Source organism: Tachyglossus aculeatus, chromosome X2 (assembly GCF_015852505.1).
Source record: "Tachyglossus aculeatus isolate mTacAcu1 chromosome X2, mTacAcu1.pri, whole genome shotgun sequence".
NCBI classification, from domain to species: domain Eukaryota; kingdom Metazoa; phylum Chordata; class Mammalia; order Monotremata; family Tachyglossidae; genus Tachyglossus; species Tachyglossus aculeatus.
Window position 1 is genome coordinate 5,389,956 of NC_052100.1, and position 18,487 is coordinate 5,408,442.

The following is an 18,487-nucleotide window of genomic DNA, read 5'->3' on the forward strand; positions in this document are numbered from 1 at the left end:
CAGGTTGGCAACACAGACTGTTAGACTGTGAGCCCACTGTTGGGTAGGGACTGTCTCTACTTGTACTTCCCAAGCGCTTAGTACAGTGCTCTGCACACAGTAAGCGCTCAATAACTACGATTGATGATGATGATGACAGAGAGACGGTCCTTACCCAACAACGGGCTGGCAGTCTAGAAGGGGGAGATGGACAACTAGACAGAACGTGGAGATGGGTGTCAGGTCATCAGAATAAATAGAAATAAAGCTAGATGCCCATCATTAACAAAATAAATAGAATAGGAAATATGTACCAGTAAAATAATAGAGTGATAAATCTGTACAAACGTATATACAGGTGCTGTGGGGAGGGGAAGGAGGTAGGGTGGGGGGATGGGGAGGAGGAGAGGAAAAAGGGGGCTCAGTCTGGGAAGGCCTCCTGGAGGAGGTGAGCACTTAGAACCCGAGGCCAGCTTCTCTTGGCTGGGACCCCACCGACTTTGCCAGGCCCAAGGTGGGAGGTAATCATCAGGGTGGGAGGTGATCATCATCATCATCATCATCATAATGTTGGTATTTGTTAAGCGCTTACTATGTGCCAAGCACTGTTCTAAGCGCTGGGGGGGATACAAGGTAGTCAAGGCTGTCCCACGTGGGGCTCACAGTCTTAATCCCCATTTTACAGATGAGTAAACTGAGGCTCAGAGAAGTGAAGTGACTTTTGTCCAAAGTCACACAGCTGACAAGTGGTGGAGCCGGGACTAGAACCCATGACCTCCAACTTCCAAGCCCGGGCTCTTTCCACTGAGCCACACTGCTTCTCTAATCGTCACCATCAGGGTATTTGTTAAAAGCTTACTATGTGTGAAACACTGTTCTAAGCGCTGGGGGGGATACAAGGTTATCAGGTTGTCCTACGTGGGGCTCACAGTCTTAATCCCCATTTTGCAGATGAGTAAACTGAGGCTCAGAGAAGTGAAGTGACTTTTGTCCAAAGTCACACAGCTGACAAGTGGTGGAGCCGGGACTAGAACCCATGACCTCTGACTCCCAAGCCCGTACTCTTTCCACTGAGCCATCATCATCACCATCATGATATTTGTTAAGCGCTTACTATGCGTCAGGCACTGTACTAATCGCTGGAGTAGATGTAAGCAAATTGATTTGGACACAGGCCCTGCCCATGCGGGGCTCACAGCCTCTACTTCACGAGGACGGTCATGATTTCTTTCCTGGAGGCAGGAACGCTCTGGCCACCTGACTCCGGTGCCGGATTCCATAATAATAATAATTGCGGCATCTGTTAAGTACTTACTGTGTGCCAGGCACTCTTCTGAGCGCTGGGGTGGACACAAGCAAATCAGGTTGGACACAGTCCCTGTAAGGGGCTCTTACTCTTAATCCCCATTTTACAGACGAGGGAACTGAGGCCCAGAGAAGTGAAGTGACTTGTCCAAGGTGGCACAGCAGGCCAGTGGGGCTGGAGCCTGGGTCGGAGCCAGGAACAATGTGACAGGTGAAAGATCCTACCCCAGAGCGGTGAGTGAACCCTTTTCAGTACCAGAGACATAAAGCACTTAGTTCAGGGCTCGGCACATCTTAAGCACTTAACAAATACCACAATTGTTATTGCGATCCACAATTACTATTACGTGGCACTCAAGTGCTTTCGATGTGCCAAGTACTTTACTAAGTGCTTCGAGTCTCTGGTATCAGATACAAGATAAGCAGATCAGACACGGTCCCTGTCCCTCAAGGGTCCTTAGTACAGTGCCTGACACATAGTAAGCATTAAAAAAAATGGTACTATTATCATATAAGGAGGAAGGGAGAACGGGTACTTAACCCCAATTTTACAGATGAGGAAACAGACACAGAGAATTCACTCTCTCGGGGTGAGCACGGACTATACCAAAAGATCCATTTGTTTTTGGGTTTGTTTGTTTTTTATTAGGGTAGAGTGTGTCATGGGGCTTGGTGATGGGCGGGAGAACACGGGGAGAGGGACAAGGGGTTCATTGCCCAGTTGGCTCAGTTTTGCCCCGCAGGCACCTCCTCCTCCTGCACCTTCTCCTTTCTCCTTTCCCACCTCCTTTACCCTTTCCTCCTTTCTCCTCCTCCTTTTCCCTTTCCTCCTTTCTCCTCCTCCTCCTCCCTTTCCTCCTTTCTCCTCCTCCTCCTTTTCCCTTCCCTCCTTTCTCCTCCTCCTCCTCCTTTTCCCTTTCCTCCTTTCTCCTCCTCCTTTTCTCTTTCCTCCTTTCTCCTCCTCCTCCTTTTCCCTTTCCTCCTTTCTCCTCTTCCTCCCTTTCCTCCTTTCTCCTCCTCCTCCTTTTCCCTTTCCTCCTTTCTCCTCCTCCTCCCTTTCCCTTTCCTCCTTTCTCCTCCTCCTCCTCCTTTTCCCTCTTCCTCCCTTTCCCTTTCCTCCTTTCTCCTCCTCCTCCCTCTCCCTTCCCTCCTTTCTCCTCCTCCTCCTTTTCCCTTTCTTCCTTTCTCCCCCCCCTTCCCCCTCCTCTCCATCGTCCTCCTCCCTGCGGGGGAAGCAACCCAATTCCGAGCCGCGGAGGGGACAGGATTCCTGGGTCCTCGGGGAAGCCAGCGCTCATCTCAGCGGGCTTCCCCGGGGACCGGATCCGAGCTGCCCGGGCATGGTACCCTCGACATCTTTCTCGGGAGGAAAGGAGGAGGCTCTCCTCCTCTCCTCCCCCCAGGTCCCGGCCCAGGTGGGCAGGAGGAGGAAGCTTGGGGATAGGGAGACCCCCCTCCCCACTTTAGAGGGTCCCCTGCGTCCGGGCCTCCCCCCGGGCAGGCCGGGCTAGAGGCGGGTGGCACCGTGCGGAGGGGAGGGCAGGGCCCGGGGCAGCTCCTGCAGGTAGACCCTGGCCCCCGGGTTGTCGTAGGTGGCCCGGGCGGGCAGCCGGGGCGACTTGGCGGGGTCGGCGCGGGCACAGCAGAGGGTGGCACGGGTGATGAACCCATCCAAGGGTTTGAGCGACCGCATCCAGCGGGGCAGGAACTCCCACGTCTGCAGCCACTTGGGCAGGTGGTCGGGGCTGCGGTTCTGCAGGACGTTGACCAGGGCCACGAAGGCCAGCAGGCCCCCGAAGGGCGCCCCGACGCCGACCATGACCTGCCAGCCCGCCATGGAGATGCCAAACACCAGGGAAGGCAGCAGCAGGAAGCAGACCAGGAGGTAGAGCACGGCGAACCAGCGGTACTTAGCCGTACGCTTCCCCAGGGCTTTGGCCATGCGAATGGGCAGGCGGGTGTAGGGCAGAGGGTACCACAGCAGGATGCCCGAGATGTTGAAGAAGAAGTGGCACAGAGCGATCTGGGGGGCGGGACGGGAATTGGGGGTGGGTTTGGTTCTCTGTCTCCCCCTTTTAGACTGTGAGCCCACTATTGGGTAGGGACTGTCTCTATATGTTGCCATCTTGTACTTCCCAAGCGCTTAGTACAGTGCTCTGCACACAGTAAGCGCTCAATAAATACGATTGATTGATTGAGGGAGAAACTGACTCTTGGATGGTCCGAGAGGAGCTGACCTGACTGTCCCCGAGTCCTGACCGCCTCACCTCCTCCCCCACCCACCTCGAGCAAGGGGCAGGACTCGGGGAAAGTTTCACTGGGCATCGGGAGCTCGGTATCGCTCTCCCCGTCTCCCCACCACAGCTTCATCCCGTACCCCACTTCCCAGCTCCTGCCTCTGGGTCCCTGGAGGAGCCCCCTGCTCCCTTACCTAATAATAATAATAATGGTATTTAAGTGCTAACTATGTGCCAAGCACTGCCCTAAGCGCTGGGGTAGACACAAGGTAATGAGGTTGTCCCAAGTGGGGCTCCCAGTCTTAATCCCCATTTTACAGATGAGGTAACTGAGGCCCAGAGAAGTGACGTGACTTTCCCAGAATAACACAACTGACAAGTGACAGAGCCGGGATTAGAACCCACGACCTCTGAATCTCAAGCCCGGGCTCTTTCCACTAAGCCACACTGCTTCTCAATAATCATGGCCTTTGTTAAGTGCTTATGATGCATCAGGCACTGTACTAAGCGCTGGGGTGAATACAAGTAGATCGGTTTGGACACAGTCTCTGTCCCACGTGGGACTCACACTCCCAACTCCCATTTTACAGATGAGGTAACTGAGGCACAGAGAAGTTAAGTGATTTGCCCAGGGCCACACAAGAGAAAGAGGCGGAATTAGAACTCACGTATGTGCTCTATCCTCTACGCCATGTTGCTTACCTGGAAGCTCCCCCCCCCCCCCCCCACCATTCACTACCATACCTGAACACCCCCCTTCACTTCCATTCCTAGAAGCCCCCCAAACTCTGAAATCGCACTCCTAGAAGCCCCCAACCCCACACTCCCTTCCCTGAAAGCCCGCCCCCACAATCTCCCGTCCCTAGAACCCCCCCCAAACCTGCATTCCCATTCCTGGAAGACCCCCCAACCCTAGAATCCCAACCCTGAAAGCCCCCTCGAACCCCAGAATTCCATCCCTGGAAGCCCCTCTGTCCCCCACCCTCCCTACTTGGAAGGCACTGGCCAGTTTGTCTCCAGGGCTGGCCAGGGCAGCCAGGATTGCGGTGGTCGTGGTGCCAATGTTGGAGCCCAGGGTGAGCGGGTAGGCTCGCTCGATGCTGATCACCCCCAGGCCTGCGGGATGGAGAAGCGAGCAATTAGCCAACAATCACTGAGGACTCCAGCCTCCTCCAATTAGTCAGTCAATCAATCCAGCCTCCTCCAGTCCATCAATCAATCCACCTCCTGCATCCTCGACCTCTGCCCCGCTCTGGGGACTCACCAATGAGCGGGGTGATGGCTGAAGTGAACACGGAACTGCTCTGCACCACGAAAGTCATGCCAGCACCCACAACCATGGCGAAGTAGCCAGTGAGCCAGGTGAACGGGGGTGGGAAATCTGAAATCCGACAAGCCCCCCACCCCCAATACCAAGCCAGGTTGAGCCGGGACAGAGGGGGGTGGGGGGCAGCAGGGCAGATCCCCAGGCTCATTAAAGGGAGGCCGTGAGGGCAACTGGTGGCCAAAATTTGCAGGCAACTTGCCCTTTATTCATTTTACACCAGACTACGTTGGCACTTCCCAACCTCCCCACCTGCAGAGCCAGCTCTCTGAGATCCTGGGGCCCTCGACCCCCAAAAGGGCTGGGCTGACCCAGGCCAGACTCGCCCGTCTATGCAGGTTTTTACTGGTTGAGATCCGCCTGGGTAACACAGCTTTAGCCTGGAAGAGGGCTGGAACGAGGCAGAGGCAGGTAAAAGAAGAAGACTGGGAGGGAGATGTAGAAGCAGTGTGGTCTAGTGGAAAGAGCACAGGCCTGGAAGTCGGAAGGACCTGGGTTCTAATCCTAACTCCTCCACTTGTCTGCTCTGTGGTCTTGGGCAATGTCACTTCTCTGGGCCTCAGTTACCTCTTCTGTAAAATGGGGATTAAGACCTGTGAGCCCATGGGGGACATGGACTTTGTCCAACCTGATAAGCTTGTATCTACCCCAGCACTTAGTTCAGTGCCTGGCACATAAGCGCTTAACAAACACCATTAAAGACAAAAAAGATGATGAGGAAGGAGAGATGAGAAGGAGGGGGAAAGAAGATGAAGGGAAAGAGGAGGAGAAAGAAATGGAGAAGGAAAGAGAAGAGGAAGAGTTGGGGGAGAGATGAAGAGGAAGAGAAGGTAAAGAAAGAGGGCAAGAGGGGGAAGAGAAGAGAGAGAAAACAGTGTGTCTAATGGTTACAGCATATACCTGGGAGTTAGAGAACTTAGGTTCTAACCCCGACTGCCATTTGTCTGCTGTATGATTTTGGGAAAGTCATTTAACTTCTCTCTGCCTCAGTTACTTTGTAAAATGGAGATTAAATCCTGCTCACTCCTAGACAGCTACGTGTGAGATAGGGACTTTGCCAACCTGACGCTTTGTATCTACCCCCACGCTTGACACATAGTAAGCACTTAACCAGTGCCATTATAAAAAAAAGGGTAGGAGGAAGGAGAGAGATGGAGGAGGAAGAGAAGATGGAGTGGGGAAAGGAAGAGATGGAGGAGGAAGAGAAGAAGGAAGGAAGGTGAGGGAGGAGGATGGGCCAGGCGGCCTAGAGAGCCTCACCTGTGTTGATGACTTTCTGGATGGCCTTGGCCACCTGCCCCTTGAGCACGGAGTTGAGAACCTTAACTAACAGGATGAGGCAGGTACAAAGCACCACCAAGGAGCCAGCCAGTAGGATCAGCCCCACGGCCAGGTCCGGCAGGACCGTGTCCACGAACAGATGGCGACCTGCAGGGCACGCCAGAGGTGGCTGAGCCTTGCAGAGACCCCCGCCTTCCCCTTCCCCAAATTAGGAGCCCCCTCCCCCTCAGAGGACCAGCGCCTCCTTGACTCCCCGCCCCTTGAAGGTGACCTACATTTTTCCATGGTGGCATTGCCCATTGTCCAGCTGGCATTGATGTTGGCCCTGGGCAGGGCGGTAGGGGCCTGGAACCAAGCGGGGACAGAGGCAGAGAGCTTTAGGGGAGGCTGACCCCAGAGTCTCTGACTCCCTGCGAAGTGTCTCTGGACCGAACCTCAGCTACAGACCCTTCACCCCCTTTCCCCTTTTATGTGGGGCCAAGGGAGAACTGGGGCAGTGGCCAGACTAGATTGCCAGCTTCTTCCCTGGGATCTGGGGGTCACTGAGGTTCTATGTGAACCCTTTGGGCTGGGGAGGAACCGGCCAAGTGCACAGAGGGCACCCCAAGAGGAAGATCGGATCCAGGTTCTGGACTGGGCACAGGAGGCCCCCACCCCCACCCCTCAGGAAGGATCAAAGAGAGAAGACTCCTCAACACGACTCTTTGGTCTCTTGGGCGACCTTACCCTACACTTGGCCTCTGTAATTGAACCTCGGCTTGCCCGGGGGTGGGGGTCCCCAGGAGACCCCACCTTCCAGAGAAGCTTGGCCCAGTTTGATGTCCCCTTGGCCACCCAGTGGTTTGGTCTGGGCCTGAGACTCCAGGATTGCCTCATGGGGAGGGAGGGAGTTGGGGGTAGGGGCAAGCTTTTCTTGGGGTTCAGGTAGCTGGTGCCGAATCTTCTCTCCTGGAGCAGAGGTGGGGGTGGTCCTCACCGGGGATACAGGCGGGTCACACCAGATGCGGATCAGGCTGTGGTTACGCAGGTTCTCATTCCCCGTGGCGATGCCCGTGATCACTGACTTATCCAGCTGGATGGTGGGGGAGGAGGAGAAGGACTTTTTTGGGTTGCAGACCTGGGGTGCTCCCTCTCCTTTCCCCCCAGATCCTTCTTCCCCTCCCCACCTGGATGAGCAAGCGGGTGAAGGGCTCTGTGATGATCTTGAGAAGGTCAGGGGCATCCTTGCCACTGTGGATGTTAAAACTGGCCACCACGAGGTGCGTGGTGCGATGGAGGTAGCCCGTGGCCACCTCTAAGGGCAGCAGCACCAGCACAGAGAGCCAGTTGAAGCAGTCATGCACCGTGGCCCCCGCAAAGGCTCTTGGAGATGGGGGGAATAGAAAGAGGAAGACAGAATGAAGCAACCCCAAGGCACCCTCCCCACCCGGGGACAGTTTAACCCCAGCAGACCCTCCAGGGACTCCCAGAGACCAAGCTCTGGTTGAAATAAAATAGTTGTGGTATTTTTTTGTGGTATTTGTTAAGCACTTACTATGTGCCAAGCACCATTCTAAGCACTGGGATAGATACAAGTTAATAAGGATGGACACAGTTCTTATCCCGCATGAGACTCACAGCCTAAGTAGCAGGGAGTACAGGTATTGAATCCTCATTTTACAGTTGAGGAAACTGAGGCACAGAGAAATTGCCAAAGGTCACATAGCAAGCGCTTAGCAGAGCTGGGATTAGAACTCAGGTCCTTTTTCCACAAGGCCATGGTGCTTCTCGCTTGTGAAGTGCTTACTATGTGCCAAGCACTGAGCTAAGTGCTGGGGTAGGTACAGTACAGTAGATTGGACATGATCCCTATCCCATATAGGCTCACGGTCTAAGGGGGAGGGACAACAGGATTCTTAAAGAGGGACAAGATTTTGCAATCTTGAAACAAGTCAAGAACTGCTCCAAGTGACGGTATTTATTGGGCATCTACTGAATGCAGTATGCTGTACACATTTGTGCAATCAACCCCCTCCATAACATTTATGTAAATATATTTATTCTTTTTTCCTACTTGGATGTTTTAGTGTCTGTCTCCCTGGTAGACTCCAAGTTCCTTGAGAGCAGAGATCATGTCTACTAACTCTAGGGCTTAGTCTTGTATTCTCCCAAGTGGCACAGAATAGGCGGACTATAAGCACTACTATAATTGTGGTATGTGCCAGGCACCGTACTAAGCGCTGGGGTGGATACAAGCAAATCGGGTTGGACTTGGTCCCTGTCCCATGTGGGGCTCACGGCCTCAATGCCCATTTTATGCATTAGGAAACTGAGGCCCAGAGAAGTGAAATGACTTGCTCAAGGCCCCACAGCAGACAAGCAGTGGAACTGTGATTAGAACCCATGACCTTCTGATTTCCAGGCCTGTGCTCTACCAGTACGCGATGCTGCATCCCCACATCCGAGACCCCCACATTGCTCCCCCTCTCTCTCGAGGGTTTCCCAAGTTCCTCTCTGTCTTGGGGATCCCCACCTGCCTTCCCCACCCCAGGCCCCTAGCCTGGGCCCTCCCCTTCCTGCCCACCAGCTCCCACCGAGGTCTAGGAGGCTCTCACCGCCGAAAGTCAGTCCTGTCCCCGGCCTGCATGAGGGCCACAATGGTATTGGTGACCGAGGTGCCGATGTTGGAGCCCATGATGATGGGAATGGCCGAACTGACCTCCAGCACTGTGGGGGCCCAGGGATCAGCCACCACCCATCACTGGTGGGCCTGGACCGGACCCCTCCCACCTGCCCTCTCCCTGGTTTGGGGCTCTTGGCAGCCCCCTCCCCACCAAGGACCGGACTCAGTCCAGGGCCCCAGGAGTCCCAGTCTTCCTGAGCGGTGAGGCCCAGAACTGGGTGGGGAGGTTCTCCCGGCTGCCCCCCTCCCCCTTCCCAGGCCCGGCGGCCCCCAGGGCACTCACGGCCGGAGGACACCATGCTGACAATGATGGAGGTGGACGTGCTGGAGCTCTGTACCAACACGGTCACCAGGATACCCACCACCAGCCCTGCCACTGGGTTGGACAGGATGGCGCTGTCTTTGAAGATGTCACCGGCCACCTTGCCTGGGGGAGCAGACAGACAGGTCTGGGGTTGGAGACGGGGGGAGGGGCAGAATAGGGAGATGCCTAAAGCCCCCTCTTCCTTTTCTCTTTTTCCTCTTCCTCTCCACCTCCTGTTCCTTCTCCTCTTTTTCCTCTTCCTGCTCTTTCTCATGCTCCTAAGCATCTTCTAGCCCATCTCCTTCCTCTTCTTCTACTATTTATCTTCTCCTCCTCATCTTCCCCTCCTCCTCCTCTTTTCCCCCTTTTCGGCTCCTTCTCCACTTCATCTCTTTCTCCCCCCTCCTTCTCCTCCTCCTCCTTTTCTCTCGATCAATCAATCATCAGTCAATCAATGGTACTTATTGAGTGCTTACTATGTGCAGAGCACTGTACTAAGCGCTTGAGAGAGTACAATACAACAGATTTAGCAGACACATTCCCCACCGCATAACAAGCCTCCTCTTCTTCCTGCTCTTTTACTCCATTCTCTCCTCTCTTCTCTCCTTCCTCATCTTCTCCTCTCTTGGGTCTCCCACAGCTCATCTACAGGGAAAAATGGAACCTTCCTCCTAGGCTCCCTCTTCCCCCTTCCCTCCTCCCCTCGTTGGGCCCCCATCCACTTTTCTTCATCCCCTCTACCCCACGGCCTCCCAGAAGCCTTCCTGGCCTCCAGAAAGCCCCACCAGGGCAGTGCCAACCACCAGATCTCCCTGACAGGTGGCAGAACACGGTCTCTGTGGGCCCCAGGAGCCCTCTGGGCACCTACCCCCTGCCAGCTGGAAGGCGGAGCTGAGCACGTCCAGAGAACAGACGAAGAAGTAGAGGAAGATTAACATAAGCGGGATCTTGAGGAGGGAGATGCAGATGGAGCGCACCTTCTCAGCCAGCCCCACCTCTGCCAGGGGTGGAGACCCTCAGTAAGAACCCTGTTGGGCTCCCCCCAACCCTGGGACTCACCCCTCCGTTGCCACCCCTTCTGCCATTTTGTCTGTGGGGTCATGGCCTCTCTCTCTCTCTGGGTCCCTGGCTCTGCCAAGGTAGGGCTGCGTGACGGGTTCTGGCCTCCCCCCACCCCGAGATCAGTTGGGGGGGTTCTAGAAACAGGTAGGGGACAGGGCAGACCTCCCTTCAGCACCGGGGGTGGGGGCAGAGGGATCGCCCCATCTGTCACCTGACTTTTGGCCCTCTTCTAGCACCGGCTTGGGGGGCAGCGGATCCAGCTCGTAGGGGTCCAGGCCTTCCACCAGACCCTCCACCACCAGCCGGCCGGGGGAACCGGGGCACAGGCAGCCATGTTCCGGATGGCTCACCGTGCTGATGCTGGGAAAGGCGTAGGCGGGAGCCCCTGGAATTCTGTGCAGAACTGGGAAAAGATGCCCCCAATAAGGGAAGAGCTAGCCCTTGGTCTGCAGTACCAAAAGAGGGGTTTTGTGGCACCACATCTCTGAGGTGGAGGACAACCCTAGGCCACTCCCAGAAGCAGTGCAATAATAATAATAATCATATTTGTCAAGCACTGTTCTAAGTTCTGGGGTAGATAAAAGATCATCAGTTTGGACACAGTCCCTGTCCCACATAGGGCTCACAGTCTTAATCCCCATTTTACAGATGAGGTAACTGAGGCGCAGAGAAGTGAAGTGACTTGCCCAAAGTCACACAGCTGACAAGTGGTAGAGTTGGGATTAGAACCCACATCCTCTGACCCCCAAGCCCATACTTTTAACCATTAGGTCATGCTGCTTCCATGCTAGACTCGAGGGGTGCCCCCGATCTGGATGTCTCCGGTCCAGGGGGAGTCCCTGGTCCTGTCCAGCTGAAGTGGGGCCAGGGAAGGGTCGGGCGAGTTTCTTTACCATAGGGTCTCTCAGAGGGTAAATCTGGCACTGGGCAGGGGCCGGGGCTGTACCTTGAGGGCTGGCTGTGTAAGCGAAGGCAGCCCCACGGACGACCCTGGGCCCTCGGGCCGGAAGGGGGGACATGGCTGGACCCACGTGTCTCTCTCCATAGGGCATCATCCCGACCCCATTCACCTGAGCACAAACACACAGGTGTTTGCTCCTCTCTGGTTCGGGTCACCCCAGGATGACCCTGGCTCCAGGGGGAACCTAACCACGAGAGTGAATCAAAATGTTCCATTAAACAAACAAGTTAAAAAATGGATTTAACCACCCTTTTCTCTCTTAGACCTTCCCCTGCCCCACCCACACTTCAGGCTGGGACCCCCTGGCTGGCTCCATAAGAGAGGGTCCTAGGGAGAAGCCCCATGCACAGGGACACAATTATGATGATAATGGCATTTATTAATGATAATGGCATTTATTAAGCACTTACTACGTGCAAAGCACTGTTCTAAGCGCTGGGGAGGTTACAAGGTGATCAGGTTGTCCCACGGGAGGCTCACAGTCTTAATCCCCATTTTACAGATGAGGTAACTGAGGCCCAGAGAAGTTAAGTGACTTGCCCAAAGTCACACAAATACTATAAATTATAATATAATATAAACATTAAAAAATATAAATTCCAGAACCTTCAGCAGGGCTGAATTTCCAAGTGAGCCCACACTTCGTTCCCCCCATCCCTTTTAACAGTCAATGGTATTTGTTGAGCGCTTACTGTGTGCAGAGCACTGTACAATATGCACTTGGGAGAGTACAATACAGTTGGTAGACTCGATCCCTGCCCTCAGAGAGTTTACCAACTACTGTATGCAGAGCACTGGAATAAGTGCTTGGGAGAGCACAGTTCAATCGGTAGACATGATCCCTGCCCTCAAAGAACTGACAATCTGGTAATAGCAATAACAATAATAAGTGGTATTTGTTCCCCGCTTACTATGCGCCAGGCACTGTACCAAGAGCTGGGCTGGATACAAGCAAATCGGGTTGGGCACAGTCCTGTCCCACGTGAAGCTCACAGTCTCAATCCCCATTTTACAGATGAGGGAAATGAGGCTCAGAGAAGTGATGTGACTCGTCCAAGGTCACACAGTAGACGACTGGCAGAGCCAGGATTAGAAGCCACGTCCTTCTGACTCTCAGACCCGTGAGAAATTTATAGTCTTTCGCTTCTCTCAGCAGCACTCTCACAACTCCCTAGTCTCTGGTTGCCCCACCCAACCCCAACCCCTGTCAATCACCCAAGTCCTTAGTCTGTGACCATTGCCACAATTTGCACTCTCTCAGCCCAGTCCTGCAAACGTGTTCTCTCTGGACCCAGGACCCAGGTCAATAAGGAAGGGATCTGGGGAGCCAGGGTATACCTTGACTCTGGGCTTAATCCTGCCACTCTTGTCGGGGTTGCCCCTTGATGGGAGTGGGGAAGCCTCTTCACTCACCTGCTGCCGCAGACTAGGAGTCCCCCCAAAACTGTCACCTGCACCGATGCGATCTCTGGAAACCTGACTGTCGTTTGGGGGTGGGGTGGGGGGGCTCCAAGTCCCTTTATACCCTGAGGCCAAGAGCAAAGTCCCAGGTATCCTGCCTAGCCCTCGCCCCCTTTACCCAGCTGACCTCCTTGACTGGAATTCTTTGAGTTAATTGCTAATCGCAGACAGAGGAGCCTCTTCTATTGGGGTGTGATGGGGGGCGGGTCTGTGTGCCCCCCACCCCCCCATGGCGCCAAGCCTCTGTCACCCTAGGGCTGGAGTACTGTCTGGGTCCAGCAGACATGTGGTCTCCCAAGCTCCCAACCAGCACCGAAGCCAGATGGTCTGCTCCGTTCACCTCTCTCAGACCCCCAAAGCCCCTCCCTGCTCAATGAGCTCTAATAACGAATAATTATCAGTATCTGTTTATCACTTGCTAAATGCCAAGTTCTGGATACCAGGTAATCAGATTGGATAGAGCTTCTGCCCCACACGGGGCTCCCAACTCCCAAGGATGTGAGCAGGGATCTTATCCCCACTTTACAGATGAGGAAAACCGAGCCCCACAGGGGTAGAGCGACTAACCCAAAGTCACACAGCTATCACTCAGTGGTATTTACTGAGCACCTACTGTGTGCAGAGCACTGTCTTAAGCTCTTGGGAGAGCACAATGTAACAAAATTGAGAAGCAGCATGAGCTAGTGGGTAGGCCACGAACCTACGAGTCAGAAGGGCCTGGGCTCTAATCCCGGATCAGTCATTTGCTGCTGTGTGACCTTGGGTAAATCATTTAATTTCTTGGTTTCTCAGTTTCCTCATCTGTAAAATGGAGATTAAGACTGTGAGCTCTATGTTGGACAGGGACTGTGTGTTCAACGTGATTAGCTTGTATCTATCCCAGTGGCTTAGTACAGTGCCTGTCACTAAGTGCTTAACAATTACCATAAAAAAAGGTGGTAGACACCTGTAGGTACCCACAGGAGCTCACAGTCTAGAGGGGGATACAGACGTTAATATAAATCAATAAATTATGGACGTGTACATAAGGGCTACATACCCAGCAGGCTAGTGATAAACTGAGTCTAGAACTGGGGTCTCTTGAATCCCAAGTTCATGCTTTTTCCACCTATCCATGCTACAACTCTGCTTCCCTGCAGGGAGGAAGCCCGACCTGGCTTCCTCTTTCTTCTCCATCTCTTTCACCACCACAATCTCCCTCCCTTCCTTCCCCACCCGGCTACTGGGTAAGCACCAATGTGCTTGGTCCTCTCCTGTTTGAGCTAAAGGACAAGTGCTTAGTACACTGCATTGTACCCAGAAGGGGCTCAGTAAAATACTGTTTTCACCATTGATGGTGTGGCCAGCATTCCTCTGATCTGGCTGGATCTACCCAGGGCCATCCTGAAGGAAAGGAATTCAGCTTAGCTGTACCAGTGAAACACTAGGGGGGAATCACATGGCTCAAAGAGCACGGGACTGGAAGTCAGGAGACCCGCGTTCTAATCCCGGTTCTGCCACTTGCCTGCTGTGTGACCTTGGACAAGTCACTTAACACCTCTGGGCCTCAGTTCCTTCATCTCTAAAATGGGGATAAGATAGCCACGCTCTCTCCCTCTTGGACTGTGAGTCCCACGTGGGACGGGGAGTGTGTCGTGTGTCAATTCCAGGGCTTGGCCCGTGGGAAGCTCATAAAACATGTCATCATTATCTGCCACCAGCAGCTCTGGGATATTCTATTCAATTTCAATTCAATCATATTTATTTAGACCTTACTGGGTGCAAAGCACTGTGCTAACCACTTGGGAGAGTACAACAGTAAACAGACACATTCCCTGCCCACAACGAGCTTAAAGTCTAGAGGGGGAGACAGACATTAAAAAAAAATAAATAAATGACAGATCTGTACATAAGTACTGTGGGGCTGGGAGAGGGGATGAATGAAGGGAACAAGTCAGGGAGATGCAAGAGGGAGAGGGAGAAGAGGAAAGGAGGGCTTAGTCAGGGAAGGCCTCTTGGAGGAGATGGGCCTTTCAAAAGGCTTTGAAGAAGGGGACAGTAATTGTCAGATTTGAGGAGGGAGGGCGTTCCAGGTCAGGGGCAAGATGGGGGCGAGAGGTCAGCGGCGAGATAGTTGAGTTCAAGGTACAGTGGAAGGAGTGAGAAACATGAGGTTGAGGCAAGGTGGGAAGAGGAACTTTGGCCCCCAAATTGCATCCTGGTGTTGTCCTCCTGCTGCCCGAGGTGCAGGGGGTCCTGGACTCTTCTTTCAAAGGACCACCAGCCTGCCGGTGCTCTGGCGGGTTGTCTTGAGCCTAATCAGGGCAGCAGAAGCAGCAGGGTGGGAGGACAGGTCAGGAGAGCTCACAGTCTCATCCTTTCTCAATCAATCAGTGGTATTTTTTGAGTACTTACTCTGTGCAGAGCACTGTACCAAGTGCTTGGGAAAGACAATCCAACAGAATTAACAGACACGTTCCCTTCCCCTAACGAGCTTCCAGTCCAGCCTCCCTCTGCCTCAGCTCTCGCCACCTGGTCCCCCAGTTTGGAAGTAGGGTCCGTGCTTCCAGGGACCCAGGAGGGGAAAGCAACTGACTGGGGATGGGGGTTAAAGGTCAGGGGTCACCCCCACTACACGTTCAGAAACCTTATAGTTTTGTTGTGGACAGGGAATGTGTCCGTTTATTGTTATAGTGTACTCTCCGTAGCACTTGGTACACACTTTGTACACAGTAAACTCTGTCTACATGTTTTGTTTTGTTGTCTGTCTCCCTCTTCTAGACTGTGAGCCCGTTGGTGGGTAGGGACCGTCTCTATATGTTACCGACTTGTACTTCCCAAGTGCTTAGTACAGTGCTCTGCAAACAGTAAGCGCTCAATAAATACGATTGAATGAATGAATGAATATGGCATCAGTTAATTTCTGCAAAGGACTGATTTCCAAGCTGATTTTCCTCATCTATGTCCATCTATGTTCAACCTAATTAGCTTGAATCTACCCCAGCACTTAGAACAGTGCATGACACATAGTAAGCACTTGGCCAATACCATCATCATCACCACCATCATCGTTATCAACATCAGAATGAATTTCTGTCCCACATGGGGCTCGCAGTCTAAGTGGGAGGGAGAACAAAGAGAAATGAGAAATGAGAAAACTGAGGCCCAGAAAAGTGAAGTGACTTGCCTAGGTCACATAAGCAGGCAAGTGGCAGAGCCAGGATTAGAACACACATTCATTCATTCATTCAATCGTATTTATTGAGCACTTAATGTGTGCAGAGCACTGTACTAAGTGCTTGGAATATACAATTCGGCCGCAGAGAAAACCCCTATCCAACAATGGGCTCATAGTCTAGAAGAGGGAGACAGACAACAAAACAAAACAAGTACCTAGACATCAATAGCACCAACATAGGTAAATATAATTATAGATATATACACATCATTAATAAAATAAATAGAATAATAAATATGTACAAATATACACCCGTGCTGTGGGGCGGGGAGGGGGGTAGAGAAGAGGGAGGGAGTAGGGGCAGTGGGGAGGGGAGGAGAAGCAGAGGAAAAGGGGGACTCAGTCAGGGAAGGCCTCCTGGAGGAGGTGAGCTCTCAGTACGGCTTTGAAGAGGGCAAGAGAGCTAGTTTGGCAGATGTGAAGAGGGAGGGCATTCCAGGCCAGAGGTAGGATGTGGGCCACGGATCGACGGCAGGACAGGTGAGAATGAGGCACAGTGAGGTGATCCTCTGTCTCCCAGGCCCGTGCTTTTTCCATGACACCGATCTGCCCATTCCTGGCCACTCTGGGGTCTCCCCCAGCTCTACCCAATCATTAATCCAGACCATGGCCCCAGGGATGTGCCAGTCACTGATTTACGGAACCAGTGGCCAAAGTCCACACGCAAAACAGCTGAGGCTGCTTCATCATCTTCTTCAGGCATCAACTTCATGGTCAAAACAAAGAGCTGGCCCTTCCCCTTCCCCCTCCCCGAAGGGGGCTGGAAGCTCCTGGCTGGGCTCTGGGGCCCCAGTTCTGAGCTTCCACACTATAGATTTAAATTCTAGGTACTGGGCTCCTAACTCGGAAGGTTTGGCTTCTGAGAGGTCTAAGGCTCCAGCCTCCACATTGTAGATTGCAGACTGCGGACTCAGATTTTGAGATGCCAAGTCCCAGACTCCCAGTTCTGGATTCTAGACTATGGGGTCTGGATTCTGGCTTCTGGGCTCTACACAGCAGGTTCTAGATTCCAGGTCTTGGACTCGGGGTTCTAGGCCCCAAATACCAGGCTCCTGGTTCTCAATCCTAGACTCTGGGCTTCAAGTTCTGGACTCCAGGTTCCGGACTCCTGGTGTAGGGGCTCAGGCTCTGAATTCTGGGCCCTGCAGGCCCCTTCTCTCAGGCAATGTCAAGGGGCCATGGCCCCCCCGTTGGCTTGGGGAGGAAAGTTCATGCCCCCTTTACCCCCACGACACCCCAGGTTATCCTGTCCAGAGAATCAACCTGTGCAGTGGGGTGAGGGTAAGATCTCTCCTTCTTTTCCATCTGACCAGGGTCTTTCCTAGCAAATGATCTTGCTGGGAAATGCTTTGGGCCAGAGTCTCAGGCTGGGGCCCAGGAATCCCGGGTTCCCTGCTCCCCCATGTGGGAAGGGGACACATCCCCGGGATCATAACCACCACCCAACGTGCACCCCCCAGCAACAGCCAACTCCATCCTCTCCCAGATCCCCAGACAAAGGGCCGGGTGGGTCCAGGCAGCCCCAGGACCCCCAGCAGTGGGGAGCGGGGTGGTAGCAATAGGGTCCCAGCCTGTTTCCCCCTCCCCGCCAGCCCTGCCAGAACTCTGGGTGAGTCTGTGCCTCTCGGAGTCTGAGTTGGCCCAGTCCCCGGGGCTCTTCCCAGGCTGTAAGGTTATTGTGGGCAGAGATTGTGTCTGCTTATTGTTCTATTGCCCTTTCCCAAGCACTTAGTACAGTGCTTTGCACACAGTCAGAGCTCAATAAATGAGAATGAATGAATGAATGAACAAATGAGAAAGCTCCCCGGATGTCCTCCCAGGGCACAGCTCCTTTAAAAGAGGCAGGAGGGAGGTGTGCGGGTCATCTGATGGTCAGGGCTCCACCCTCCGTGCTGACCAGGCCCCGGGGGGCTGTGGAGTCCCGGCTGACCATGTCTGATTTGTTAGCTGCTTCAGTGGTTCCCCTGGCTCGGGGCTGTGGGCTCCTGGCCAGCTGGCCCCCCATGCCCTCCGCGACCCCCAGGCCAGCAGCAGCAGTAGCGCCTGGGCTTCGGGACAGAGTTTGCCACCTTGCTTCTACCCCTCCAGCATGGGGATGGGGCACAAGATCAGCCTGGGGGGATCCGGGCTTTCAGTCAGTCAATAGTATTGATCGAGCGCTTCCTGGGTGCAGAGCACTGTACTAAGCTCTGGGGAGAGTACAATACAACAATAAATAGGCACATTCCCTGTCTTGAAGGTAGGAGGAAATGCAAGACTGAAGAGAGGGAGAAAGATCAGGGCTGGAGATGTGGATTTGGGTCTCATCCACATAGCGTGGTAGTTGAAGCCGCAGAACCTCGCCTTATCTAGACTGTAAACTCACTGTGGGCAGGGAATATATCTGGTTATTGTTGAAGTGTACTTTCCCTAGCGCTTAGTACAGTGCTGTGCACACAGTAAGAGCTCAATAAATACGATCAAATGAATGAGTTCTCCAAGATAATGGGTGCAGATGGAGAATAGAGGAGGACCCAGAACTGAACCTTGAGGGACACCCACAGTTAGAGGGTGGGAGGTGGAGGAGGAGCCCATGAAAGAGAGGGATGGGGGATGGTCAGCAAGCAGTGCTGACAGTTCTTGAGAGCCATCAGTGACCAGCTATAATTCTATTTATTCTGCTAGTTTTGACACCTGTCTACTTGTTTTGTTTCG

The 18,487-nt window shown here is 53.5% G+C and overlaps 1 protein-coding gene across 1 annotated transcript; it reads right to left on the reverse strand.

Annotated features, from left to right (window-relative positions):
• Positions 1-2,438: 2,438 nt before the first annotated feature.
• Positions 2,439-12,596, reverse strand: SLC34A1 (solute carrier family 34 member 1). Its single transcript, XM_038771593.1, has 13 exons — positions 12,529-12,596; positions 11,101-11,224; positions 10,366-10,557; positions 9,961-10,089; positions 9,072-9,215; positions 8,721-8,832; positions 7,293-7,488; positions 7,103-7,198; positions 6,402-6,471; positions 6,106-6,273; positions 4,786-4,902; positions 4,513-4,637; positions 2,439-3,307 (listed from the first exon to the last, which is right to left on the reverse strand). Exons 2-13 carry the CDS (start codon positions 11,207-11,209, stop codon positions 2,792-2,794), a joined length of 1,974 nt encoding a protein of 657 aa, XP_038627521.1. The 5' UTR covers positions 11,210-11,224; positions 12,529-12,596; the 3' UTR covers positions 2,439-2,791.
• Positions 12,597-18,487: the final 5,891 nt, after the last annotated feature.